The sequence below is a fragment of the Tamandua tetradactyla genome, chromosome 19 (genome assembly GCF_023851605.1).
Source record: "Tamandua tetradactyla isolate mTamTet1 chromosome 19, mTamTet1.pri, whole genome shotgun sequence".
NCBI lineage: Eukaryota > Metazoa > Chordata > Mammalia > Pilosa > Myrmecophagidae > Tamandua > Tamandua tetradactyla.
The window spans coordinates 69365640-69393468 of record NC_135345.1 but is presented as its reverse complement, the minus strand read 5'-3'; the positions used below and the strand labels follow the sequence as shown (position 1 = coordinate 69393468).

The following is a 27829-nucleotide window of genomic DNA, read 5'->3' as shown; positions in this document are numbered from 1 at the left end:
CTATACAGAAGTTTGTAAATATTTTTAAAAGTGGCTTTTTATTTTTTCTATAATCTAAAAACTTTAATATATAAACCTCAGATCTTTTTGGTTTACAATTATATCTCTTATTTTTGGACAAGAATGTATAGTTATGTTTTTGATAGTGTAGGGGTTCTAAGGAAAATAGTAAGTTCACTTTAGTTATACAGTAGATTACATCAATATAATCTCATTAACAGCATTGTATATTTGTAATATATAGGTAGTAGAGAAGGTTTGTGTGATTGAAGAGCTATGATTTGAATGGAATGAGGTGGCACTTATTTTTTTACCATACTATTTTCATGAGATTATTGAAATATAAATATTTTTTTCAATATTAAAGAAAAAATTAAAAAGCCATACATTGTGTTCCTAGAAATTTTTTTTCATAGTTGGCATTGTTTGTATGGAAATAGCATAGTCTCAATTTAAGTTATTAGCTTTCCTCTCTAATTATCATGAAAAAATAGACTTTATATAGGTAAAATTTAGAAAGATAGGTTCACTATGTATTTAGAATCCCTTATAATACTTTTTTATATGGGATAGCAAATCAAATAAGAGCCGTTTATTAGGAGCTGATATATACCATCTGATATGTTGATTCCAAATCCTCATTTGTGGTATACATTTTGAAAAAGATATAGAAGAATAACATTTATGTGAAAGGTGATATTTTACCATATGGACTCCTGATTATAAAATATACTTCAGAAGTCACTACAGGTTTGCCTTCTCAATCTGTCATAATTGTCTTAATGTCCATTTGATCATGTTCTTCTTGAGTTAACAGAAGTTAACTCCTTGCAGTAGCAGAACATAGGCTCATTTCATTTATTATTTAGTTATAATCCTCGTGAAACCTTTTGTTATATCTCTCTAGCCCTGTATTACTGATTAATGAATATAGTTTTCAATAGCCCGTTCAGAAACTAAAGTTTCTATTTACAATGCTCTGTAACTAGGATGAAATTTGCTTGAGTGAAAGTTTCAGAATGTAGTAGTTTCACTGTTACTAGAATTAAGCCATTTTCTTTTTCTTGGCAGAGAATATCTTTTGGTATAATTGTTTCCTCTTTGAATGCATGACTAGTTGCAAATGTTTTCTGGTTGTTGCTACCAGTGTGCTTATTTAAATTTGAATATCTTTCCTAAGAATTTGTTATGGTGAGTGCAGATATTAATAAGAGATAATAAATGATAAAGGCAAGAACTTGTGAGTACTACTAGTGAGTGCTATAATGGTTACTACTTAACTTTAAGTATTCTTACTGGAAATGCAAAATATGTGTATTACAAAGGCCAAAAGATGAAATTTTCATAAAATGGAGTAGCTTTTATTTTCTTACATTTTAAAAATTAATTATTATGAATGTTCTGGAGATTTTTATTATTAGGGCAGAATGTGAAGATTTGGAAGATGTATTTTTTACAAATGAGCATCTAAAGGGGAAATGTTCTACTGTATATATGTTACCATAATAAAAATTAAAAATAAAATTAAAAAGTCTCTTGCTTACTGGAGACTTGTATTAGATTCAGATCTTTAGACAGTGATTTATCTTAGAGCTAGTACATAAAGTGAAGACTTTAATCCCTGATCAGTTTAGAGAAATGTAGAGGGAAGTAGATTTAGGAGTAAGCTGGATAAAGGTAGAGTAGAGTGAAAATAGATTCCAAAAGTTCTCTTTTTTCTCCCTTCTCTTTCACACACCACACACCAGATAATTTTGTCTTCATGCAACTGTAAATACTTTAACATAGCTTACCTTTTCTTCAGAATTCACTGCCTGTACCAGACTACTTTCAGCTTACCAAACCTGGTTTATAAGTCTATACCTCAGTTATCTTTACTTCAAGTGATCTTTTGTGCTTCAAAGCACCTAGTACTCACCCTTTAAGACTCATTCAAATGCAGTATCTTACCTGACTTTCTTCCAATCATTTCTGCTTAGTCCAGAAGACCTTACTTTATTGCTGTTAAATCATGCTTCATATGGTACTGTAAATTATGTTTCATGGTGTTTACATATCTGTCACTCTGTTGGGCTATGACCTTCTCAAAGTCATGGGCTGTGGCATAAATATCCAACCCATAGAAGATTGTCATTATATAATTTTCAAATGACTAGAACAAGGCAAAGAGATTAGATTGGCTTGTGATCTAGAACCCAAGAGTAAATACACTGAGGCAGGATAAGCTGGTTGGCAGTTCAGTGGCTGAGCAGAAAACTACCAAAACTACAAGAATTAAAAGATAGGACAGAAAAGTCTGAAGAAGGTGTGCAAGATATTAACAATAGAAGATGCTGATACTAAGAAGGTACTTGTACGTTTCACCCTCAAGCAAAAAGCAACTATCAGGGCAAGATGCAGCACTCCCCTCTGCTGGATTCTTACTTGAGGCTGCTACAGTTAGATGGTCTTTTACATTTGGAAAATTGTGTCAATTGGAAAAATAGAAAAACAGAAAAGTTTCTCTTTTCTCTGGTTAAAGAAGTATGTATCTTATCTGGCATGTTAGATGTTGAGAGTTATAAGGTTAATATTTTGAATGTTATTTCCTCTTAGCTACTATGATTGAAGTTTGGTTAATATCTACTAGGTGCCTAGGTATCAGAGATAAATTAGTCTCATAATTACTTCTAAGCAATTAGGTTTTTTTTTTTTTAACAAAACTATAGCTATTGAATATTAACTGATCTTTTTAATATTTGTATGTGTATTTAGGTCCATTAATACATAATTTTAGAGCTACATCAGTACCTAGTTGAACAAAGTATCTGTCAATAAATATCATTTTTTTTACTGCTCAATCTTAATCTACTTCATAGTTACTGATCAACTGAATTTGAACTTTTTGTCACGATCTAAAAGTTTTGTGGGTACCGCCTGTTTTTAACTCTTTATTGCATGCACATTGTTGGGTGAGTTAGACTTGAGCCAGTCTGCATATCTGGCCGTTTCTTTCTTTTCTTCTGAAGGTATGCCTAAGCTTGTTGTTCCCAAGATTTATCTGAAGAAATGAACAAACCACAATTTAGGATTCCAGCCTTGCCTTTTTAACTCTGTTTATACAAAAGCGCCTTGGAGTGATTCACATAATACTAAAATGGTACTTTAATGTCTTTTTTTCTGTTATTCATTCCTGTATAGAGATCACTCTATAATGAGGAATTAATCAAGGCATTCCTGGGCTTCTGGATGTAATGCCATCATAATAATATCAAAACATTTGTTTATTGTTGTGATTCTTACCATGGTTGATATTAGCTTTTAAGAAAACAAATGTGGGTGTAATAATTTCCTCTGGCTGCTGTGATACATCACCACATTTCATCTCTTATGTTCTGGAGGTTAGAAATCTAAAATCACTTTCACTGGGCCAAAATCAAGGTGTCAGCAGGGTTGCTCACCCTCTAGAGTCTCTAGGGAGGAATCCATTTCCTTCCTTTTTCCAGATGTTAGAGCTGCATTCCTTGGATTGTGGCCCCTTACTGCATCTTCAAAACCAACAGCATAGCGTATTGCTTCAGTCTTCGCATGCATTCTTGTCTATGGTTATCTACCTCTGCCTCCATCTTACAAGGATATTTATGATTACATTTAAGGCTCATGTGAATAAGTCAAGATAATCTCCCCTCCTCAGGATCCTTTACTTAATCACATCTGCAAAATTTCAGGGATTAAGACTCATATCTTTGAATCCCATTATTCAGCCTCCCTTACCTAGATTATATCCCTCAGAGTTTTGATGATCTGGGTTATGATCTGATATTGGGGTTTAATAGATATACTCATTCTTTCTTTCCTAGGTTTCTGAGATATTTCCCTACTGAGAACTTCCAAATGCAAAACTTGTGATACAGATGTTTCCCCTTTGGCTAGCTGCTTCCAGCCTCAGCCAGGCCAGAGCCCCTTTCAGAAATAACTGCAGTATGTCTTTCCTTCACTTGCCCACATCTGGTCCACAGAACTACTCACACATGCAAGCTCTGCAGTCCTTTTCTCTATTTCACTTGCCATCAAAGGTTGAATTAGCCATAGCTTCTCATTCTGGTCTTTGTGCTACTCTCCTTGAAATTCTTTCATCCTCCCCCCCTTTTTTTACTGCGTTTGTTCATACAACCCATATTTAACAAGAAAATATGTACAAATTGTTACTTGTGAAGAACCATACCTGATCTATATTAAGAGCTCAATAGTTTACAGTTGTTCTTTACTATTGCCTTGCCTTTCTTTCTAGCCTCTCGTCCCTTGTTACTCCCCACCACTTTATACTACAACATTCTTGTTCTTTAGCATTGTCAAACCTTATGTATGTATTGTCAGGGTCTGGGATTTTATTTTACTCTACTTTCAAGCTAAAAGTTACTGAAGTAGATGCTAACAAAAGACATGAAACTCCTGAGTCAGAGACAAAGGACTTTATTACTTATCGCACAGAAAGCAGCATGAGTATCAGAATTCTCAATGAAGTGATCTGTCCTTGGAGTTTTCTTTGTGGAAAAGTCTATAACTATAACTACATCTTTAATACATATAAGCCTATTGAGGTTATATATTTTTTCTTGAGTGAGCTTGATAGTTTCTGTCCTTAAAGGAGTAGATTCTTTTGTTTTACTCATAGTAGATAGTTGTTTGTAATAGTCCCTGAATATCCTATTTAATGGCTATAGTTTCTAAAATTCTCTTCCCTTTCTCATTCTTGATATTGGTAATTTGCACCTTGTCTTTCTCCTGGTCAGTATCGCAAAAGTTTTTTCATATTAATGTTTTCTCAAAGAACCACCTTTTAGTTTCATTGATTTTCTATATTGTTTTTCTGTTTTATATTTCACTGACTTCTGTTCTTATCTTTTTGTGTTTTTTCTGTTCATACTTTGAGTTTAATTTGTTTTTCTTTTTCTAATTCCTTACAGTTGAAATAGAGATTATTGATTTTTGAAACTTTTCTACTTTAGTAATTCGTCATTATCATGCTAAAATTTTCCTCTATAAACACTGCTTTATATGTATCTCACGGATATGTTATGTTTACATTTTCATTGAGTTCAGAATACCTTGTAATTTTTTTTTTGATTTATTTGATCAGTGGGTTCTTAGGAGTGTGTTACTTGTTTTTCAAATATTAGTGATTTTTCAAATATCTTTCTGTTATCAATTTCTAATTAATTCCGTTGTGGCCAGTGAACATACTTTCTGGCACTTGAATTTTTTTAAATTTATTGGTATTTGTTTTATGGTGCAGAATAGTATAAATCTTCATCAGTGTTTTGTGCGCACTTGAAAATAATATGTTATTTATTGTCGTGTTTTCTCAGTGTCAATTAGGTTAAATAAGTTGATTGATAGTGTTATTCAAGTGTTCTATATTATTACTAATTTTATGTCTACTCTGTATACCAGTTGTTGGGAGAGGGGTGTGGCTATAATTGTAGGTTTATATTTTTAATTTTGTTTTATTTTTCTTTTTTAGAGAACTTGAGGAAGGTTTATAGAACAATCATACATAAAATACAGGATTCCCACGTACCACTCCACCTCCAACACCTTTGCATTGGTGTGGAACATGTGTTACAATTGATGACAGCCCATTTTTATAATTGTACTATTAGTTAAGGTCCATGGTTTGAATTAGGGTACATTGTGTAGTGTGGTATAGTTCCATGGATTTTTTTAAAAATTGTCTTCTGTTACCATGTATATACTCTAACAGTTTTCTAATTTTTAATCATATCAGATATATATTTCTTTGCTTTTAATTATACTCACAATGTTGTGCAACCATTACCACCATCCATTACCAAAACATTTCCATCATTTCAAATAGAAACCTGTACATTTTAAGCATTAACTGCTCATTCCTATCCCAATCTAGATTATGACTCTTATGAGTTTGTTCATTCTGATTGTTTCAAATGATGAGATCATAGAGTATTTCTCCTTTTGTGTCTGGGTTATTTTGCTCAACATGATGTCTTCAAGATTGATCCATTTTGCATGTATCAGGACTTCATTCCTTTTTATGGCTGAATAATAGCTCATTGTACATATATCCCACATTTTATTTACCCATTCATTGGTTGATGTCCACTTGGGTTGCTTCCATCTTTGGACGATTCTGAATTATGCCTCTATGCGCATCCATGTGCAAATATCTGTTTCAGTCCCTGCTTTCAGTTATTTTGTGTTTATACTTAAGTAGTGGGATTGCTGGGTCATATGGTAGTTCTATACTTAGCTTTCTGAGGAACTGCTCAACTCTCTTCTTCAGTAGCTGCACCATTTATATTACCACCAGCAATGAAAGAGTGTTCCTATTTCTCTACATCCTCTCCAACAATTGTTATTTTCTGTTTTTCTTTTTTTTAATAGCAGCCATTTAATGGGTATGAAATGGTATCTCATTATGGCTTTGATTTGCATTTCCCTGGTGGCTAATAATGTTGAGTATGTTTTCATGTGCTTTTTGGCCCAAAGAATATTTGCATATCTTCTTTGGAGAGGTGTCTGTTCAAATCTTTTGTCCTTTTTTTTTGTTGTTGTCTTTTTGTTCTTAAGTTGAAGAATTTCTTTATCTATACTGAATATTAATCCTTTATCAGGTATATGGTTTCCAATTATTTTGTCCCATTGTGTTGGTTGTAGTTTTGCTTTCATGTTAAAGTATTTTGAGGAACAAAGCTTTTTCTTTTGGTGAGGTACCATTTATCCATTTTTTTCTATTGCTTGTGCTCTGGGTGTAAAGTCTACGAAATCATTGCCTAACACAAGGTCCTGAAGATATTTCCCTATATTTTCTTTGAGTTTTATAGTTCTGTTATATTTAGGTCTTTGATCCATTTTCAGTTGATTTGTGTACAGGGTGTGAGGTTGGGATCCTCCTTTTTTTTTTGCAAATGGAGATCCAGTTATCCAGGCACTATTAATTTAAGAGGCTGTTCTTTCCCAGTTGAGTGGCTGAGTTTTCTTTGCTGCCTTGTCAAAAATCAGTTGGCCTTCTCTCTCTCAGCCAACACAACAGGCAAACTCACTACACTCCCCTTTTCTACGTGGGATATGACTCCCAGGGGTGTGGACCTTCCTCGCAATGTGGAACAGAAATCCTAGAATGAGCTGGGTCTCAGCACCAAGGGATTGAGAGAACCTTCTTGACCGAAAGGGGGAAGAGAGAAATGAGACAAAATAAAAGTGTCAATGGCTGAGAGATTCCAAACAGAGTCGAGAGGTTATCTTGGAAGTAATTCTTACACATTAAACAGATATCACCTTTTTAGTTAAGGCATAACTGAAAGGCTGGAGGGAACTGCCTGAAAATGCGGAGCTGTATTCCAGTAGACATGTTTCTTGAAGATGATTGTGTAATGATATAGCTTTCACAGTGTGACTGTGTGATTGTGAAAACCATGTGTCTGATGCTTCGTTTATCTACCTTATGGACAGATGAGTAAAACATATGGATAAAAATAAATAAATAATAGGGATAATAAATGTTAAAATAAATTTAGTAGATTGAAATGCTAGTGATCAGTGAAAGGAAGGGGTATGGGGTATGGGGGTATGGTATGCATGAATTATTTTTGGTTTTCTTTTTATTTCTTTTTCTGAAATCATGCAAATGTTCTAAGAAATTATGATGATGACTATACAACTATTTGATAAAAAAAAGAATGTTCATATCGTATGTTGATTGGTTTTATTAATAAAAATTTAAAAAAATAAATAAATAAAAGTAGGCATAGAATATAAAAAAAAAAAAATGATCAGTTAGCCAGGGCAGTGCAACAGTAACTCAGTGGCAGAATTCTCACCTGCCGTGTCAGAGACCTGGGCTTGATTCCCAGTGCCTGCTGCCCATACAAAAAACAAACAAAAAAATCACTTGGCCATAAATGTGAGAGACAATGTCTGAGCAGTCAGTTCTATTCCAGTGGTCCTTGTGACAGCAGCACCATACTGTTTTGATTACTGTGACTTTGTAATAAATTTTAAGATTGAGAAGTATGAGTCTTCCAGATTCATTTTTTTTTCAAAATGGCTTTAGCTATTAAGGGCTCCTTACCCTTCCATATAAACTTGATGGTTCACTTCCATTTCTGCAAAGAAGATTGTTGGAATTTTTCATGTGATTGCATTTTTGACTCTCTAAACTGCTTTGAGAGTATTGACATGTTAATGATGCTTAGTCTTCCAGTCCATGAACGTGGAAAAGCCTTCATTTATTTACATCTTCTTTAATTTCTTTTATAATGCTTTGTAGTTTTGTGAGTACAAGTCCTTTACATCCTTGATTGGATTTATTTCTAGATATTCGATTCTTTTAATTGCTGTTGTAATTGAAAATTTTTCTTGGTTTCTTCTTCTCATTGTTCATTGCTTTTGTATGATTCAGTACTGATTTGGAGGTGCTGACTTTGTACCCTGCCACTTTGCTGAATTTATTTATTAGCTCTGGGAGTTTTGGTGTGAATTTTACTGTGCATAGAATGATATCATCTGCAGATAAAGTTACCTGATCATGGTGTATAATTGTTTTACTATGCTATTGAATTCTGTTTGTTAGTTTTTTGATGAGGATTTTTGCATCTATATTCTTAAGAGATATTGGGCTGTAGTTGTTTTATGGTATTTTGGTGTGGGTGATGTTGGCCTCTAATGAATTAAGGAGTGTTCCCTCCTTTTCAGTTTTTTGGAAGAGTTTGTACAGAATTGGAGATAAGTCTCCTTGGACTGCTTGGTTGAATTCCCCTGTGAAGCCACCTGGTCTAGGTTTTTCTTTGTTCAGAGGTTGGGTTTTGTTGTTATTGTTGTTGTTGCTTTTGCGTGGGCAGGCTCCAGGAATTAAGCCAGGGTCTCCAGCATGACAGACGAGAATTCTGCCACTGAGCCACTGTTGCACTACCCAAGAGGTTGGTTTTTTAATTAGTAGTTCAAACTTGTTTTGGTAATTGGTTTGTAGAGATCTTCTGTTTCTTCTTGGGTCAATATAGGTAGTATGTGTGTTTCTAAGAATACATCCATTTTGTATAAGTCAACTACTTTTTTGGCATACAGTTGTTGATAGTATCCACTTACTGGCCTTTTCATTTCAGTGGGGTCATTAGTAATGGTCCCCTTTTCATTTTTTTTTCCTTATTTATGTCCTCTTTTTTTCTTTGTCAGTCTACACAAAGGTTTGTCAATTTTGTTGATCTTTTCAAATAAGCAACTTCTGGTTTTGTAGATTCTCTTTTTTTATTTTATATTTCATTTATCTCTGCTCTGATCTTTGTTATTTCCTTCCTTCTGCTTGTTTTGTGTGAGTTTACTCTTCTTTTTCTAGTTCTTCCATTTTTTGAGGTTAGGTCTTGATTTAAAATGTCTTTTAACTTTTTATTATATAATGTAACATATATACAAAGCAAAGAAAGAAAAAAACAATAGTTTTCAAACCACCCTTCAACAAGTTCTTCTTTTTTTATTGTAAGTACTTACAGCTGTAAATTTTCTTCTTAGCACTGCCTTTGCTGCATCCCTTAAGTGTTGGTATGTTGTATTTCAGTATTTCCTAATTTTGCTTCTGATTTCCTCTTGAACCCATTGGTTAAGTGTGTTGTTGGTTCCACATACTTAATAATTTTCACTTTCTCCCTTATTTACTGATTTCTAGTTTTATTTCATTGTGGTCAGAGAATATACTTTTTATGATTTCAGTATGAGTTTATTGGAACTTGTTTTGTGAACGAACGTATGCTCTATCCTGGATAATTTGATCCTTGTGCACTCGAGAAGCATGTGTATTCTATTTTTATTGGGTGCACTGTTCTATAAATATCTATAAGGCCTAGTTGGTTTAGCGTTTCCTTATAGTCCTGTACATCCTTACTGATCTTCTGAGTAGATATTCTACCACGTATTGGATATGGAGTATTGGTGTCATTATTAATGCAGAACCATCTGCATTAATGAAGAACCAATTTCTTCCTTCAAATCTGTCAGTATTTGCTTCATATGTTTTGGTGCTCTGCTGTTAGGTGTATACATATTTATAATTGCTAACCGTCTTCCTGTTGAATTGCCTCCTTTGCCAGTATGTAATGACCATCTCTGTTCCTTGTAACTGTTTTTTATGTAAAATCTATTTTATCCAGTATTAGTGCAGCCACCCCACCTCTCTTTTTGTTACTACTTGCGTGGTATATTTTTTTCTATCCTTTCACCGTTAGCTTTCTTATTTCTTCAACTATAAGGTGAGTCTCTTGCAGACCGCATATAGTTGCATTATGCTTTTTTTAGCCATTGTGTCAGTTGCTGCCTTTTGAATGGAAAGTTTATCCGTTTACATTTAAAGTCACTATTGATAATACAGGTTTTTCTTCTATTTTGCTTTTTAGCCTTTGTAAGTCATAATCATTTTTGTGCTTACTTCTGTGAAAGCCTGCTCGCGTATTTGTTTGCTTTCTTGTTTGCACAAGAAATACTGAATGCCTTCTCTTTTCTATATGATATATTTTTCATCTGTTTTCTTTGTGGTAACCGTAAGGTTCAAATTTAACATCCTAAATATATGTGTTACTTGGTGTGCCAGTTTGGAAGGATTTATGTACCCAGAAAAGCCATATTTTAATCCTAATCCCATTTTGTAAAGGCAGCTGTTTCTTCTAATCCCTATTTCGTGTGTATGTTGGAAACTTTAATTAGTTTATCCCCATGGAAGTGTGACTCACTCAAAGGGTGGGTGTTAAATTGGATTAGGTAGAGACATGTCTCCACCCATTCCAGGTGGGTCTTGATTACTTTTCTAGACTCCTATAAAAGAGGAAACGTTTTGAAGAAAGCTAGAGATTCGGAGAGAGCAGAGAAGAATGACAAAGCCACAAGAAAGCCACACCAGAGAATGCCACAGAACTACGAAGCGGGGAGTTTCTCAGCCAGCAACTTTTGGAAATGAAGAACAAACACACCTCCCGGGGAGCTGGAGAGGAAGCTAGCAGATGACACCTTGTTCGCCATGTGCCCTTCCAGCCGAGAGAGGGAAACCCTGACTGTGTTTGCCATGTGCCTTTCCACTTGAGAGAGAAACCCTGAACTTCATTGGCCTTCTAGAATCAAAGCCATATATTGGAGATTTCTATAGATTTGCCTTAATTGGGACATTTCTACAGCTTAGAAACTGTTAACTTGCAACTTATTAGATTCCCCTTTTTAAAAGCCGTATCATTTCTAGTATATTACATTCTGGCACCTAGCAAACTAGAACACTTGGTTTGATACCAACTTAACTTCAATAGCATGCACATATACTTTTCCTATACCTGTTTGTTCCTTACCATTGTTTTGTACTTATTACCACTTACATCATTTGTATGTCCAAAATCATAGATTTGTCCTTACTTTTTGTGCATTTGCGTTTTAGCACCTAGGAAGTAAGAAGTACAGTTACATACTAAACAATACACTACAATAATACTGGCATTTAAAATTGTCCAGACGATTACTTTTGTGCCACAGATGTTTTATTTATTTATGCTGCTTTCAACCACTGTCTAATGTCCTTTTGTTTCCGTCTGAAGAACTCCCTTTAGCATTGCTTTGAGGTCAGGTCTAGTGGTGATGAGTTCCCTAAGCTTTTGTTTATATGAGAATGCCATAATCCCTCCCTCATTTCTGTTTTTTATTTTATCTTTTTGGATTTTTTTTTTGCTTTCCTTTTTTTTCTCCCTCATTTTTGAAGGAGAGTCTCACCAGATATAAAATTCTTGACTGACAGTTGTTTTCCTTCTGCACTTAAGAGTTTCAACCCACTGCCTTTTGCCTCCATGGTTTCTGATGAGAAATCAATACTCAGTCTTTATAGGGATTCCACTGTATGTAACCCATTGCCTTCTCTTGCAGCTTTCGGAACTCTCTCCTTTTCCTTTTTACATTTCATAGTATAAACAATGTATGCCGGGGTCTACTTTTCTTTGTGTTTATCCTGTTTGGTGTCTCTGAGCTTCTTGGATATGCATGTTCATATCTTTTGCTAAGTTTAGGGAGTCTATCATTATTTGACTGTTTCTTCTGCTTGTTTCCTTATTCTTCTGGGATGCCTCTCTTGTTGTGCTTAATGGTGTCCCATAGCTCTTATAGATTATTTTGACATTTAATATTTCTTTCTGCTCCACCAACCTGACTTATGTCAAGTGTCTTATCATCAAGTACCCTGATTCTTTTTCTGTCAACTCAGTCTGCTCCTGAAACCCTCCTAGGCATTTTTCGTTTCAGTTTTTGTGGTCGTCAACTCTAATAGTTCTTTCTGGTTCCTTTTAAAATTTTTCATCTCTGTACTTAGATACTCATATTTTTTATTCATTGTTTCCTGATATCCTGTAGTTCTTTCTCTGTACTTTCTTTTATCTCCATAAGCAATTTTTAGATCATCTAAAGGCCCTTTTTCTGGTATGTCCACATTCTCTTTTTCTTCATTGGTGTTTTCTGTATTTATATACTCTTGCTTTGGATAGATAAGCCATCATTTCCTTCTTCTTTGTTTGTATTGGACTCTGTTGTTGCACACTGTACATTGTAATATTTTAAAATGTTAGCTCTGGAATTTACTCCCTCAGGTGTCTGTTTCTTGCTTTAGAACCAGCTGGTCTTAAGACAGAGATTTTCTTGAGCTTAGCCCTGTATCAGGAAGGACTTCCCAAGGAGAATGCAGTGTGCCTAGTTTTCTATGTCTTACTAGGCTTCTCTGTTTTGTCTTGGGCTTTTGCTTGTCAGCTGTTTTGGAGTTTTCCTGTTTACACAAGTTTGGTTGTCTCCTCTGTTTCCTGCAGAACAAACCTCCCTCTCCTGGGCTTCTGAAGCTGACAAGCTTTTGTCCCAGACTTTCTGCTTCTATAGTTTTTAATACTCATTTTGTTGTCTCAAACTGTTTTTGCCTGGAGGTTAAATTCTGGAAGCAGTGTCACCTGAGAAGATATTTCCCAATTCAGTCTTCCCAGCCAAAACAGGGCCAGGGACCCAAGAACAGGGTGCACACTAGCTCCAAAGAGCCCTGTAGAGGGCTAAGGAAGGGTGCCAGAAGCTTCTCTGTCAACTTTCTAAATCTGAAATTTCCTGGCCTTCCCATCAAATGTAGCCATTTTGCAAACTTTCCCCCACTGCCCCAAAGAAACCCTGTATCTTTAAATCTCCACTGCCTCTGCCCCTGCCCCTCAAGAGTTGAAATTATGGGTCCAGCACCTTTTTCCAGGATATTGTTCTAGTTTATAAGCTGCTGGAATTCGATATACCAGAAATGGAATGGCTTTTAAAAGGGAAATTTAGTAAGTTGGAAGTTTGCAGTTCTAAAGCTGTAAAAATGTCCAAATTAAGGCAAGGCAACGAAAGTGTCCAATCTAAGGGATCCAGGGAAGGATACCTGGGTTCAGGAAGGCTGATGATGTTCAGTGTTTGTCTCTCAACAGAAAAGGCACATAGCGAACATGACGATGTTTGCTACCTTTCTCTCCCGGCTTCTTGTTTGGGTGAAGCTCCCCAAAGACTTTTTCCTTCATCTCCAGAGGTCTCTTCTTGAACCAAGATATCTTTCCCTGGTTGCCTTAGATTGAGCATTTCTATAGCCCTGCTTTAATTGGGACATTTTTACAGCCTAGAAGTATAAACTAGCAACTTAGTAAATTCCACTTTTTAAAAAGCCATTCTGTTTCTGGTTTATTATATTCTGGCAGCTTGCAAACTAGAACAGGTTTTGGTACTGGAGAAGTGGGGTGCTACTGTGGTTTGCAAATGCCAAACATATTGGAACGGCTTTTTAAATGGATAAGGGGGAGATTCTGGAGGAGTTGTGAGAAGCTTGATAGAAAAGGCCAGGCCTACAATGCTTTGAAGAGACTGTTGGTAGAAATGTGTACTCTAAAAATACCTCTGACGAGGCTATAGACAAAAATGAGGAATGTGTTATTGCAGACTGGAAGGAAGGTGACCCTTGTTTTAAAATGGCAGATAATCTGGCAAAATTGACTAGTGGCTTTGGCTGAAACGTGGATTTTAAAAGCTGTGAACTTGGATATTTAGCAGAAGAGATTTCCAGATTAAATGTGAAAAGTGCAGCCTGGTTTCTCTTTGCAACTTATAGCGAAATGCTACAAGAAAGAGATTAGCTAAGACCTGAACTCTGGGTACAGAGAAACCAAATATTTATGTTCTGGAAAATTCTGGGCTTCCAGGAAGGGAGACCCCAGAAAATAGTGCCTACGTGCGGATTTAATCAAATGACCAGTCAGCCATTTCAGAAAAAGCGAGGATTGGAGATGGAGTTATCCAGAAAGGATTTGTGGCAACTTTTTCAGTCTGATGGGCATGATCTGATGCTACTACATACAAAGCAAACAAGAGTATTACAGGATCAGAAAACACAGCCACTGCCAGTTTGGACTGAGAAGGACAGAGATGGGACACATTGAAGGAAAAATAACTTCCGAGGCAGAACTATGGAAGCTGAAGTCTAGAGTCTAGAGACTTTGGACCAGGAGAACGGACCCTCTCAACCACTTTGAGATGGTGAGTTTGCCCTGAAGGCAGAGGATAGGCCTTCCTCCCCTGTGCAATGGAAGAGTTATGCCACCCCAGGACTTGGTGGAGCACATTCTTTGGGAATTGGGGAGAGCCTGGCTTCCACCACATTAAAGGGTTGAGTGTGTGCCCTGGAGATAGCAGGGAACCCAGGAACAGCCTTGGTGCTTGGAGAGGGTGAAGCAAAAAAAAAAAAAAGTGGTCTCCCCAATGTCCCCCAAGGTTGCATTTGGATGTGTAGGCCATTGGAAAAGTTGGGACTGCCACTTTCTAAAGCCCTGAAGAAAATGACTTTCAGACTTTGAAATCTAATGGAGTTTGCCCTGTAGGTTTTTGAGACTGCTTGGGTCCAGTGACCGCTGTGTTCCTTCCAGTTCCTCCCTCTGGAAATGGATATATGTATTCTATGACTTTTCTTACTTTGTATGTTGGTTTCTGAGTTTTACAAGTCCAGAGCCAAAGGAGAATTTTGCCTTAGAACAGACATGCCTGTAACCGACTTTGATCAGACTTTGTACTGGTTTTGTTTTATTTTATTTATTTTTGTTTTGTTTTTTTTTGTACTGGTTTTAATCTTGTATTGTATTTGTGTTGTTACTGAAATTGTTTAAGGCTTTCTGATACTGTGATGGAATGAATGTATTTTGTATATGGGAAAAACATGTCTTTTTTAGGGTCCAGAGGGTAGAATGTGCCAGTTTGAAAGGATTTATGTACCCTAGAAAAGCCACAGTTTAATCCTAATCTCATTTTGTGGAGGCAGCCATTTCTTTTAAACCCTGTTCTGCACTGTATGTTGGAAACTTGATTATAGAATATCTCCACGGAGATGTGCCTGCACCCATTCCGGGTGGGTCTTGATTAGTGTACTGATCAATGTTTAAAATAGGAAACATTTTGGAGAGAGCCATGAGAGAGAACACTAGAACAAGCAGAGCCCATGCGGCCAAAGACCTTTGGAGATGAAGAAGGAATATGCCCCTGGGGGAGCTTTATAAAACAGAACACCTGGAGAGAAAGCCCATGTTCACCATGTGCATTTCCTGTTGAGAGAGAAACCTTGAACTTCATTGGCCTTTCTTGAGTGAAGGTAACCTCTTGTTGGTGCTTTAATTTGGAAATTTTTATAGAATTGCTTTAATTGGGATGTTTTCAATGCCTATAGCTGTAAACTAGCAACTTAATAAATTCCCCCTTCTAAAAGCCATTCCATGTCTGGGATACTGCATTCCAGCAGCTTATGAAGTAGAATACCATCTAATCAGAAGTTACCACCCACAGTTGGATGGGCCACATGTCCATGGGAACAATAAAAAAAGCTCCCCCCACCCCCACACACACCCAGCAATATTGAATGAGGATTAAAGGACCTGGCTTTTCTGGGGTACACCACAGATTCAAACTGGCACAGGCATGTTGGAACAATAGCTGCCCTCAGAACCAGGGCCCAGTGATCCAAATTAGCTAATCAAAAGCTGTGATCAGTGATCAACTGTGCACAGCCCTGTTCTTGGGAAAGAGGATTTTTATGTCCTTTTCTTTCACCAGATACTAACCAGAGGCTGTATCCTGAGGCAGCCTGCCTTAAGAGTTGGGGTTGGGTCCCTATAGCCACCACACAGAGAGCAGTTTACAGTTCTTTACTATGTTTATCAGCCTCTTCCTCCCACACTCCTCTATATGGCTGTACAGTGTCTTTCAAGCCTCTGGAATTTCAAAATAGTTGTTTCAGACAATTCCTACCTGTTCCATCGTTGTTTTGGTGGAAGAACTGAATCCTGGAGCTCCCTACTCCACCATTTTCCTCAGAAGTCCTCCAGAGTTATGTATTTATTTCAGTTCAGTTAGTTTTGCTTCATGTAGATTGAATCTCTGTTACTAAAGAGCACAAATAGTTAGAATTATGTTCCCTTAATGTATTGATTTCTTTATCATTATGAAATGGCCCTCCTCATCCTACTAGTATTCTTTCCACTGTAGTCTTTTTATCTGATATTAATATAGCCAATCCAGTTTTCTCTTGATTAGTGGTAGCTTGGTATATCTTTTTCTGTTCTTTACCTTTTAACCTGTTTGTGTATTCATATTTAAAGTAGATTCCTTCTAGATAGCATATAGTTGGGCTATCCTTTTTATCATTCTGACAATCTTTTTCATTTGGAGTCTTTAAACCATTTTCATTTAATATAAAATATGGATAAGGTTACGTTCAATCTATCATCTTGCTGTTTGTTTTCTATTTGTCTTATCCATCTGTTTACTTTTTCATTTTTTCTGCCTTTTTAAAAATAATTAGGCATTTTTTAATTACTCTATTTTATCTCCTTGGTTTACCAATTACTGTAGCTTCTTTTGCTATTTTTTAGTGATTACTTTAGAGTTTGTGGTATACATCTTTATCACAGTATACATTCAAGTAATATTATATCCTTTCCTGTATCGTATAAGAACTTTACAATAGTATAGTTCTATTTCTCCAAGAATTTCTGTTTTCTTACATTTTAATTCTACATATACCATACATTGATATTCCTTTTGCTCTGAATAGTTGTTTCTGTGTGCTAAATCTACCACAATGCAATATACCAGAAATGGGTTGGCTTTTACGATAGGGATTATTAACTTACAATTTACAATTTTTGGGTCATGAAAATGCCCATATTAAGGCACTAACAAGATGATACCTGGATTCTGAAGAAAGGCTTCCAGCATCTGGGACACCCCTATCACATGGGAAGGCACATGGCTGGCATCTGCTGGCCCTTCGACTCTGGGTTTTGTTGCCTTCAGCTCTGATTCCAGTGGTTTTGTCTGTGGGTCCTCTCTTAGCTCCTCGGGAACTTTTCTCTCAACTCTCTCCACTTTTTCTGTCCTTTCCTTTATCCTCTCATACAGGATTCCACTAAAAGGATTAAAACCCACTTTCAGTGGAGTGGGTCACATCTCAATTGGAATAACCTAACCAAAAGGTCCCACCTGCAACAGGTTTGCAGCTGCAGGAATGGATGAAAAGAAACGGCCTTTTTCTGGGGTACATAACAGCTACAAACCAGCACAATAGTAGATATATATATATATATATATATTTTTTTTTTTTGCATGGGTAGGCACCAGGAATCAAACCCGGGTCTCTGGCATGGCAGGCGAGAACTCTGCCTGCTGAGCCTCTATGGCCTGCCCTCAGATATCTTTTGAAAAGATTTTTTAACTAATAAAGCTGTTTGTATTTATCCCTATATCGTTCATTTCTGATGTTTACCATTCCTTTGTGTAGATTCTCATTTCCCTGTGGTATTGTTTTCTTCTACTTATTCAGATGACTTCTTCTTTTAATATTTCTTATAGTGAAAGCCTGCTGGCACTGAACTCTTTCTGCTTTTGTATACTGAAAAGGTCTTTATTTCATCTTCATTTTTGAAAGATAATTTTCCTGGATATAGAATTCTAGAATGACAGATTTTTTCTTTGAATACTTTCAAAATGCTGCTCCATTTGCTGTCTTAGAACTTGCATTGTTTCCTGGGGGAAAGCTGTCATTCTTACCTTCTTTCCTCTGATATAATTTGCCTTGTTTTCTCTGGTTGTTTTTAATGTTTTCGCTTCTTCCCTGGTTTTAAACAATTATGATGTGTCTTGGTGTGGTTTTCTTCATATTTTTTTCTTGGGTTTGTTCACTTCTGTAATTTTTTAGTTTTCCTGAGAGATTTTTGGTTGTTAGTTCTTTATATATAATTTCCAATTTCACATATACTAGGTCACTTGAAATTTCTCATATATATATTCTCTTCTCTTTTTTTCAGTCCTTTCTTTTTTAGTGGGGGGGCATGTCTTTCTGTTTCTGGTGTTATATCTTAAAGTTCACTTTTGCAATGTGTGATCTACTGGTAATTCCAGTGTATTTTCACCTTAGAGTTTATAGTATTCATCTCTAGAAGTTCTACTGGAATCTTTTTTATATCTTCCATGTCCCTCTAAGCTCATGCTTTTTTTCTACCTTCTTGTTTATATGTATTATATTTATAATAACTGGTTTAATATCTTTGCTAATTCTGTCATCTGTGGCATTTCAGAATCTTCTAATTGATTGATTTTTCTACTCTCTATAGATTATATTTTCTTGCATGCCTAATTATTTTCTGATGTGAGCCAGACATTGGATTTTACTGTTTTGGTTGCTAGTTAACTTTAAAATTTCTTCAAATATCCTTGAACTTTGTTCAGGGACACAGTTCTTGAAAGCGGCTTGATTCTTTCTAGCCTTATTTTTAAGCTTTGAGCATTGCAGGTGAGTTCAGATTTGGCTTTAGTCTGGGGCTCATTTTTCCCCACAGCTGATGTAATCCCCTTCTTAGTTTACTCTATCTGTGCATTATGAGATTTTCTACTTGGCTGAAGAGGAGCAGAAACTATTCTGAGCCCTGTGTAAGTAGCAGAGATTAGTCCACCTACCCTTTCAGGTGTTTCTTTTCTCAATTTCAGATTACTTCCTCATTTGCATGACCTGATCAGTATGCAGCTGAAGATTAAAGGGAACCCTCTCCAGATCTCTGGAGCTCTTTCTGTGTAGCTGTCTGCTTTTTGGTATTCTGCCCTGCAAATTCTAGCCTCTTTAATTCTCAACTATGTCTCTTCAGCTTAGAGAGACTACCAAGCTTGAGAAAGAATCCAACACCACCAACACTATCTTAAGAAAGAATAGCTAAGCGTTAAAGGATGAGTAGAAATTATTCATATTTAGAAGATTGGGTGAGGACTACTCCAGAAGCCTAAAGGCCAAATAGAACATACCACATTTGGGGAACTGAAAACATTTAATACAGATGGAGCCTGGAGTTTGTTGGAGTAGTAGAAAGATATGACACCATAAAAGTTAACAAAGGCCAGATTTTGAATGGCCTTGTGGCTTGTGTTAAGGAATTTGGACTTTATCCTAACATCTGGGGTGTTTAAAGTAGGAGAAATTGAACAGATCTGTACTTCAGAAAAGATCCTTCATCTTTCTTAATAGGAATTTTTAGGTAATATATAAAACTGAAAAATCATAAAATAAAAATACAAATATATAATTTAGAAATAAAGGAGTAAATACTGGAAAGAAAAACTAAAAGAATTGCCCTTAGGGATTGGAATCAGGATAGGGAAGAGTTAAGGTAGGAAACTGATTTTTTTCTAATATATAAATGAGAAATGTTGTCTACGCCAATATGTAGTGTATCTTAATCTGTATGTAGTGTAGCATAATGGTTATGATCGTTGATGCTGAGGCCTGTCTTCTGGGGTGAAGTCTTGGCTCCACTACTTATTACTTACTTATTTTCTCTGTGCTTAAGATTTCCGATCTGTAAAAGTGGGAATAATTATAGAACTTACCTCATCTAGTTTTTGTGACAATTAAATGAGTTAATACATGTATAAAACTCAAATAGTGTGTGGTGCACAGTAAACACTCAGTCAGTGTTAGTTATTATTATTACATGCCAGACACTATTCAGGTACTGGGAATACAAGGAGAAATAGACAATTTTATAGTCATAGTGGGAAATTTTTTAAATATTGCTTTTAAGAATCAAGAGAACAAGCAGAAAAAAGCTACAATAGGTACAGAAGATTTCGTCAACAGGATTATTAAAATTAACCTGCATATGTAAAAAATATTATACCCAACAACTGTTAAGTATACATTTCAAGAATATGTGGAACATTTGTAAATATGACCAAAGAAATTCTCAAATATTGAACAGTGAAATACACAGATTGTGGTATCTGTGCCCAATGAATTTAAGCTAGAAATCAACAGAAAAATAACTGAAAGATTTCCTCATTTAATTTGGACCTTAAAAAGAATCATGATTGAAACTGGAAAATAATAATGAAAGTAATTAGGTATTGAAACTTGGGATGATGTTCAAAAGCAATTAAAGTTTTACATTTGTGTTTTAGGAGAAAATAATCCTGAAGACTAAGGAGTAAAATTTATTCCAAGGAATTAGAAAAAACAAACCAATATTTATAGTAGAATTTATTGGTACGGACAACATTTCAAGGGCATGCAAGTCCTGGAAATAAGATCTTTCTAAAGATTAGGACTGCTATGTTAATTTTTCCTGCACAGCAAGGATGTGAAACTGAGAATAACCCTGGAAAAGTTTGGCATTATCTAATAAAGTTGAAGATAGACATACACTTTGATCTTGCATTTCCTTTTGTAAGTATATACATGAGAGAAACTTGCACAAATGCACCAGGGAGACATATATAAGAATACTCTTAGCTTCATTATTGGTAATTCTCCCCGACTGTAGAATAGATAAATAATGATATATTATTATTATAGAATACTATTCAGAAATGAAAATTAATGAATAACTACATGCAACAATATGTATCAGTCCCACAAACATAATTTCCATCAAGAGAGGCAAGACATAAGACATACAATATGAATCCATTTATATCAAGTTCAATAACAGACAAATTTAAGTATTACTGTTTGAGGTAAACAAAGGTGGTAAGAATATGTAATATGCTGTTCCACACATACCATTGTAGATGTTCAGTAAATATTTCATGAATAAATGGATGTGTTTACTTTCTGAAAAAGAAGTGCTGAGTACTCATATAAAAACAGAAGTCTTGGTTTTACTATATTTTATAGAGAATAAATGAAAATAACAAAGATAACTATTTTTTGTAAAGTTCCTTCTGATTAATCAAGAAACCTTTTCAGATTTTTATGCTGAATACAGAAAGATGAAGTATCCTAATTAAGCAGTCGTTATATATTAAGCAAATGTGTGTTGGTGTATAAATTTCAAAAAGAAAAATTTGCAGCCCAAGAAGTTCTGGAATTGTTATTTATACTGAATTCATCTTTTAAAGTGATTCTCATAAGAATCCATTGGAATATCCATTATCTTCCAGGGTAGTATCACATCGTTTTCCACTGTTCTTTCAAATCAACTTGTGTTATTTACTTTCATACATTTGATTTTTTTTTAATTGCCAACGTGTATTTTTTTGGTTTTTGATTATCAACCTAATACTACTTTGTGGCTATTGAGACGTAACTTAACAAGATTCTTTATATACTTTATCAAATTTTACATTTTAAAAAATGTTCAAAACTGCTTAATTTTAAGTCATCTGAACTCTGAGAAGAAAACCAGTATTTGCTTATGAAATCCTGTATATACTGAAAATTTTAAAATGGAAATGTCAAACTCAGAGGCCACTGAGGTAGTAAACGAGAGGAACAAGATGGGAGTGTGACAAACTGTAGGGCACATCCTCTGCCCTATCTAAACAGAGCAACCCTATTCTACTCTTGTCATGAGTAGAATGTGGGCCATGGTAGCAAATCATCTTAATTTTTCAAAGTATATCACATATTTGGCAATTAATTCAGAAATCATTGTTAAAGTCATACAAAACAGCTTTGTGTGCAGGATCCTAGTCCAAGACTATTAGTTTGCAAGCAGTGTTAAAGGGTTGCATAATTTTAATGAAGATTTTTGTTTGTTGTTTTACATATAGCCGACAGAGGTATGTTCTTGGAGACACAGCAATGCAGAAGATGGCCAAGTCCCATGTTTTCTTAAGTGGTATGGGTGGTCTTGGTTTGGAAATTGGTAAGCTGTATTTTTATTAATCATTTTATGTAACACTTGAGCAATATTAAATAATTTGTAGAACATAACTCCTTCCCTTGTATTTCATATAAAGGAAATTAGATCTAGAAGCCTGATCTAATCATGATATGATGCAGTTTTCTTCCATTAAGAAGCAATATTGATTCCTTGCTTCTCTTTTTGTGATGAAATAGCCATTAATAATCATTGCCTAGATCCATGAATTCATTAAGGTAGCACACATGCATATATTTTTAGAAACATGTCTGGAGCAATACCTTCACATTTTAAGACTGATTGTTTCCAGCTGGTGTGATTATGGAAAATTTTATTTTTTCCTTTTTGTTTATCTGTATTCTCCAACTTTTTGGCAAGAAACTTGTATTTCAAAAACGTTAAAATTATCCACTCAAGAGATATGACCAAGCCTCATGAACAGATCTGATATACATTCTTCATACTACTAAGCTATTCCTTTCTCTTTTTCCTTTATAGCAAAGAATATTGTTCTTGCAGGGATTAAGGTAAGTGACTAAATGTCCCTGATCAAAAAAATAATTTGTTAGGAACTTTTTTTTTTTATTTTGCTCATTAGTTTGGTAATATTACTTATATATGGCTTATTTTTTTTCTCCATTTAATATCAAAATTGTTCTTAATGCTGTCTTTTACCTCCTTTTAAAAAACTTTTTTATTAAGAAAAATATTAAGAATATACAAAAGTAGAGATATAGGGGTAGTTCAGTGGTAAAGTTCTTGCTTGCCATGTAGGAGACCCGGGTTTGATAACCTGGCCCATGCATTCCTCCCTTCCCCCCCAAAAGAAATCGACAAGTGGTTCTGCAATAACAGTATAGTCACATGGAAGAAGAAATGTGACCCCCAGCATACAGCATACAGCAAAAATAAAAATACTAAAGTAGAGAGAATAACTTAATAAATCCTGATGTACTCATTATGCAATTTAGTTATCAACTCGTGGTCATTTGTTTCTCTAGTCTTCTTTCCATTCCTTAACTCCTCCCTGGTCTTCTTTTTATTCTTTACCTCTTCCCCACCAACTATCAATTATTTCAGTTTAAATTTCAGACATTCTTATCATGTCATTCTTAAGTATTTTAGTACATATTCTAAAAATGTATTTTATGTGCCTTTAAAAAACCTAACTACCATAACATTTTTACCCCTGAAAATGTAACAGTTCCTTAATGTTGTGATATTATCTATTGCTGTAAAACAAATTAACCCCAAATTTAATGGCTTCAACAACATTTATTATCTCTTAGTTTCTGGGGTTCAGAAATAAGACATGTTTTAGCTGCGTCATCTGTTTCAGGGTCTCTCATAAGGCTGCAAGTATTGACAGGGCCTGTAGTCATCTCAAAGCTAGAGTAGGAAAGGATCTGTTTCACAGACTCTCACATGATTATTAGTAGAATTCAATTCTTCCTGGGTTGTTGGATTGAGGGTCTCAATTTCTGGCTGGCTGTTGGCCAGTGACCACTCTCACTTACTTCCTTGCCCTCACTCTGTGTTAGGGCAGCCCACAACATGACAGCTTGCTTCATCAGAATTAACAAGCAAGAAGGTAAAAGAAGGAATGTGCTGGCAAGATAAATCAGTCTATGGTAACCTAATTTCAGAAATGACATACCATCACCATTATGGTATTCTGTTTGTTAGAAGCAAGTCATTAGGTCCCAGCCACACTGAAGAGGTAGGGATTATTATGCAAAGGCCTGAATACCAGGAAGTGAATGGGAATCATTGGACCCATATTAGAAAACTGCCTATCCAGGTCATTAACTATCTATCTAGTTAGAGTTCAAATTGCCCAGTTGTCTCAATGAAATTTTTTTAAAGCACATTTGTTCTAATCAGGATCCAAGTAAACTCCATATATTGAACTTGGTTTCTTTTAATCTATAAACTTCCCTTCTTGATTTTTTTTTTCTGCCTTAAAGTTTGTTGAAGAAGCCAGGTTATTTGTACCGCTACTCCTGTATTTCCTATGAATTGATAGTTATATTCAAAGTCTCATATTCAGATTTTATTCTTTTGGCAAAATTACTTCATAGGTGATGTTGTATTCTCCCTTCAGGAGACAGTAATAATACTTCATTGTCCTTCCTTTTGTGATTATTAGCCATTAATGATCATTGCTTAGATTTGTTATTTCAGTAGGGCAGCAGTGATTATCTATCATTACTCATTTATTTAGTAGCTAGAATATTTGTAGAAAGTTTTCCACTCATTACTTATTTGGTTTCACTAATAGGTAGTTTGTACATGTATGAAAAGCAGTATAAATACTTGTTTCCCTCCTCCCTTTATTTACTAGTTTTGAAAGATAAGTGGTTTCTTATCATCCCCTACCAATGGCCAGTGAACTTGAACTTGTTGGTGTGTATGTATGACTATAAACTCATGGATTCATATGTATGTGATGTGTTTTGATCTATTGCAGTTGTTATTCTCATTGATGCTCAGATTGTTCGTCTTTGGTCATTGGGATCCTCTTCAAGTTATTGAGTCCTTTTAACACAACCCTAGTAGTCCACTGTAAGTCTTTGGTGGACAAAGCTAGTTCATCATGAAGAAACACTGAAATTTCTGAGTTTCAAATTAAGTATTATAGGGTATTACTAAAATTTCTGATTCACGTTTAGGATTAGAGGATATTTACCACTTTGACTTTATATTTGTATTTCTTTTTTCTTAGTCTATAGGTCTTCTCCCAATAACATTAACTAAATTACTTATTTGCTTTAGTCTATATTATATTCTGTGTGTGTATGGCATAGTTTCAGAATAACAATCCAGTATTAATAGCAATATGATTACTGTAAACAGCTTAAGATTTTTTTTTTTTTTTTGCCATTCTTTTTATCCTTTGGAAATATCTTACCTGCTTTATGTAGAAAAATTAGCTGCTGTTTAAAGTCACTTTAAATACTTCCTCTGAGTAGTTAAGCAATAAACTTAATAGACAGTTTGGCCCATTTGTTCATTTTCACTTTGGATTTTTTAGGGATTGCTTTTTATTATTATTTTACTTAGCTTTGCAATTATGTGAAACTTTCATATAATTCAAAGTCAGATCTATAAAATGAGTATATTAAGCCAAGTCTAGCTTTGTCTGCCTATTCCTTCCCTCTCCTTATTAGGTCACCCCTTTTTAAAATTCGGTTTATTCGTCATTAATTTTTAAATATAAAATACATATATATTTGTATATTCATCCCACTTGCCTTTTTTGGATGAAGTACCATAATTTTCTCCACTTTGCTGATCGTCACTTAAATAGCACATCCTACAGATCACTCCATAATCTAAATAAAGATGTATTTCATTCCTTTTTTTTAGCTGCATAGATATGTGTTGTGTGGATATATCATATTATTAATCCAGTTCCCCATTGATGGATGTTTTGGTTGTTTCCAATCTTTTGGTATTACATTGTGCGTGTGTGCATGTGTATTTTTCCCAGTGTGTGTGTCTTTGGGATAAATTCCTAGAAGTAGAGTTGTTGTTTGAAAGGATAAATGCATATGTTATTTTGCTAGAGATTGCCAAATTCCTTTTCATTGAGTTTGTGTCACTTCACATTCTACCAGTAATGTACACAAGTACCTGATGTATACCACCCTCACCAAGAAAGTGCATTGTCAAATTTCTGGATTTATGTCAGTCTGACAAGTGAGAAAATAATTAATTATGCAGAAGTTTGAATATCTTTAGATATTTTTAAGAGCCATATATGTTTCTTTTTCAAGATATTCCATGTTCTTATATCTTGCCACTTTTCAATAAGGTTTGTATCCTGTGATAAAAGTTATAATGGTTTTGTTGTTGTTTTCTCCCCCACTAGGCAGTTATCTTTTTTTACTTTGAACATGGAGCATTTTTAAGTTTGTATATATGAATTTCCTTGATTTTTGTATGTTGATTTTATGATATGCTGCTTTCCTTAAGTTTAAATTCTCTTACTCTGTGCAGTTTTCCATTGATTCTTTTGTTTTTTTCCAGATATGTGTATAGTTACATCATCTGCAAGTAGAGCTAATTTTACATCCTTTCCAACTCTTCTGTCTTTAATTGTTCTATTGTTTAATTACACAGGATAATCCCTTCATTACAACATAAATAGTATTGGAGATAGTGAATATCCTTGTCTTATTCATGACTTTAACGAAGCTTTTTTTCTCTTTTTTTGAACAAGGCACTTACAATTCACGATTCAAAAACGTGTCAAGCTTGGGATTTAGGAACCAACTTCTTTCTCTGTGAAGATGATATTGTTAATACAAGAAACAGGTAAAGATACAATATTTTGATATAGTATCTTTTTTTTTTACTCTCAGCTACTTCTAGAAATATTTCTGTGCCTAGAAAACTTGTCAGTCATACTTATTTAATTTATTCACCGTAAATCCACACTACTATACATAAATATTTACTTATACTTATTTGATTATTTATATTTGTGGAATTTTTGAAACACTTGGATTGCTACTTAGGAAGGATGGTTAAAGGAGGTCTTTAGCATTGCTAAACTGTTAAGAGACCTAAGGGGCTTAGAACTTGAAATTAACTATTAGGAAACACTTTGGAATATGTAGCTTACTATGGAATACTACAGTATGCTACATCTCAAGATTTTACAGTTATCCATAAAAACAAAAAACAGGCTTCTGTTTTTTTTCTACAGTTTATTAAGCTTCCATTGAAATTTTTTGCTATGTCAGGTTCCTCTGATGTCATTAAAGTATCCAAGTTTGAAAGATTGATTATATAGAATGAAAGAATAATAAAGGTTTTTTTGTTTATTTGTTTATTTAGGGCTGATGCTGTACTTCGACATATTGCAGAACTAAATCCATATGTTCATGTCACATCATCTTCTATTCCTTTCAATGAAACTACAGATCTCTCCTTTTTAGATAAATACCAGGTGGGTATTCCACTTTAATTAATTATTATTGACAGATTCAAGGCAAATCAGTAAGCATTAATATGGGTATAACTGATTTAACTTAGTTGTTAAGGATGTGTTGAGGATGAGAACAAAATATTTCAAGTTGTAAGACTTCCATTAGAATAATACCTTGCAAATACTCTGTTTTAGGGAAAGAGTCTAAGAACTACTGACAAAGTAATTGTATCTGTGAGCTCTTTGCACAATACTGTGAAAAACAACTATCTAAAATCCAGTGGTTTGTAGAAACATCCGATTATTTCTTCCTTATGCATTTGTATGTCGTTTGGAGTTCAGCTGTTCTAGGCTGAATTCATCTGGGTTTGAACTCTAGACTGTGCATTTTGCTTCATGTGTCTCTCTTCTGGGACCAGCAAGCTGCCCAGCACATGTTTGTGTGGCAAGAACAGAAGCATAAAAAGGCAAGTCCAACCACACAAACACATTTCAAGCCTATTTGTGTTCCCATTAGCATCCCATTGACCAAAGGAAGTTCCATGGTCAAGCCTAAAGGATCAGGGACGTACATGCTGCTGTTCTTAAGGTGATGGGCCAAGGTTAATATTAATATAATTACAGGGAGGTGAAGAAAATAATTCACTCTTCCATAGGTAATAATTCCTTAAATAGTAACAATGAAAATTCCCAGTGCTTT

At 34.8% G+C, this 27829-nt stretch overlaps 1 protein-coding gene across 4 annotated transcripts in view; it reads left to right on the top strand.

Moving 5' to 3' along the window:
- UBA6 (ubiquitin like modifier activating enzyme 6) overlaps nucleotides 1–27829 on the top strand; it is a 127307-nt gene that overhangs the window by 5499 nt on the left and 93979 nt on the right. For all 4 annotated transcript variants that reach the window (XR_013165897.1, XM_077137007.1, XM_077137005.1 and 1 more), the window contains exons 3-6: nucleotides 22102–22196; nucleotides 22692–22720; nucleotides 26419–26513; nucleotides 27039–27150. Coding sequence is in view for 3 of the 4 variants with exons in the window: in XM_077137007.1 (XP_076993122.1) it covers nucleotides 22102–22196; nucleotides 22692–22720; nucleotides 26419–26513; nucleotides 27039–27150 (331 nt within the window). In the remaining variant the exon portion in view is untranslated. The remainder of the gene's footprint in view (nucleotides 1–22101; nucleotides 22197–22691; nucleotides 22721–26418; nucleotides 26514–27038; nucleotides 27151–27829) is intronic.